This window comes from Camellia sinensis, chromosome 9, assembly GCF_055761805.1.
Source record: "Camellia sinensis isolate YWXY chromosome 9, ASM5576180v1, whole genome shotgun sequence".
Taxonomy (NCBI): domain Eukaryota; kingdom Viridiplantae; phylum Streptophyta; class Magnoliopsida; order Ericales; family Theaceae; genus Camellia; species Camellia sinensis.
Window position 1 is genome coordinate 150,371,227 of NC_138969.1, and position 1,774 is coordinate 150,373,000.

The 1,774-nt window shown below is 41.9% G+C and overlaps 1 protein-coding gene across 1 annotated transcript; it reads left to right on the forward strand.

Moving 5' to 3' along the window:
• The first annotated feature begins 1,160 nt into the window (after nt 1-1,160).
• On the forward strand, nt 1,161-1,520 carry LOC145799817 (uncharacterized). The gene has a single exon (XM_082889446.1). The coding sequence runs from the start codon at nt 1,161-1,163 to the stop codon at nt 1,518-1,520; it is 360 nt and encodes a 119-aa protein (XP_082745572.1).
• Nucleotides 1,521-1,774: the final 254 nt, after the last annotated feature.

Sequence of the window (1,774 nt, forward strand, 5' to 3'; positions counted from 1 at the left end):
CTGGACTAAAATTGGTAGCAACTATGGAAGCTGACGAGGTGGTAGTCTTTTGTGACTCCCAACCCATTGTAAATCAAACGATGGGCGAGTACGCAGCCCAAGATAAAAGGATGATAGCCTATGTAAAGGAGATTGTCAAGTTGTTAACATGTTTCCAAAACTATCGGCTGCAGTAGGTTAGCTAAGATGATAACATCTATGCTGACGCAGTGGCTAACCTCGCCAGCATAATGAAGTTGGGAAAGGCCAGGACAATAATGGTGGATTACCTATCGAGCCCTAGTATAGGGCCCCTAATAATAGAGTATGAAGCGATGTGTGTAGAGATGGGTCCAAGCTAGATGGACGCCATAGTTTTGTTCCTCAGAGATGGCAGACGACCTGCAGACAGAAAGGAAGCGCATAAGATCAGAACAAAGTCGATTAGGTTCTATCTGTTAGCAGAATGCCATCTATACAGAAGATCCTTCAGTGGACCACTTCTGCGATGTGTGCACCCATCCCAAGTAGAGTAATTTTTGTACGAGATCCATGAGGGAGTGTGTAGAAGCCATGCTGGAGGCAGATCACTTGCCCACAGGGCCATATCTCAGAAATATTAGTGGCCCTATATGTAGAAAGACGCTGAAACCTATGTGCGTAAGTGTGAGAAGTGCCAAAGGGTTGCACCTTTAATACACCAGCCAACTGTATATCTGAATCCAATATCTAGTCCTTAGCCATTTTCCCAGTGGGGCATGGATCTGGTTAGGCAATTGCCCCAAGCAACTAGATAGAGGAAGTTCCTATTGGTAGCAACTGACTACTTCACGAAATAGGTAGAGCTGAACCCTTAACCAAAATCCGAGATGTGAATGTGAAGAATTTCATTTAGAAAAATATAATCACCAGATTTAGAATCCCAAGAGCCATTGTAGCAGATAATGGCACTCAATTCCACAACAAGTTGATCAAAAACTTCTGTGCGGATCAAGAACTACTATTTTACTCCTAGTTTTCCCCAGAGCAATGGACATGCAGAGGCATCCAACAAGACCATCTTGGATGGAATCAAGAAAAGGCTAGAAGCTACCAAGGGCAAGTGGGTGGAGGAATTGCCTAATGTCCTATGGGCATATCTGACTACGCCAAGAAGATCTACTGGAGAATCTCCTTTTGCCATGGTATACGACATTGAAGCAGTCATTCCATTGGAGATCGACATCCTTGGAATCAGAACCCAGGGAGTGGAGAATAGAACAAATAAGGCATTTCTTGTCCGAGATCTTGATCTGATAGAAGAAAAAAGGGAGAGAGTAGCAATTCAGCTGGGGGTATACCAGCAGCAACTTGATAGGGCATACAACAAAAAGGTCAATCCCAGGAAGTTTCAGGTTGGGGACCTCGTCCTAAAGAAGGTTGTTGGCAATAAGAAAGATCCCAAGAAGGGCAAGCTTGGCCCAAATTGGGAAGGATCATATCACATCATCTCAGTCGCAGGCAATAAAGCTGAGGACATTGATGACAAAGAGTTACCGTGACCCTGGTACATAAGCAATTTGAAGTTTTTTTACCATTAATTTTTATTTTTTGAGTTTATTTTATGTAAAGATTTATTAGCCGAAGTATTAATAAAATACTAGCTCGATTTTGTTTTTATGAAATATTATTGAAATTTGTTTGATAAGACTGAAAAGTCTTAAGGAGATGTTCCCATAGTGAACATGACGAATAACTTAAACTTACCATGATGGTAGAGTTGAGCTAAGTCTGCGATGTTTTGGTATGAAACATG

Excerpts from the sequence above, each read along its gene's own strand:
- LOC145799817 (XM_082889446.1), top strand. The coding sequence starts at position 1,161 with ATGGTATACGACATTGAAGCAGTCATTCCATTGGAGATCGACATCCTT.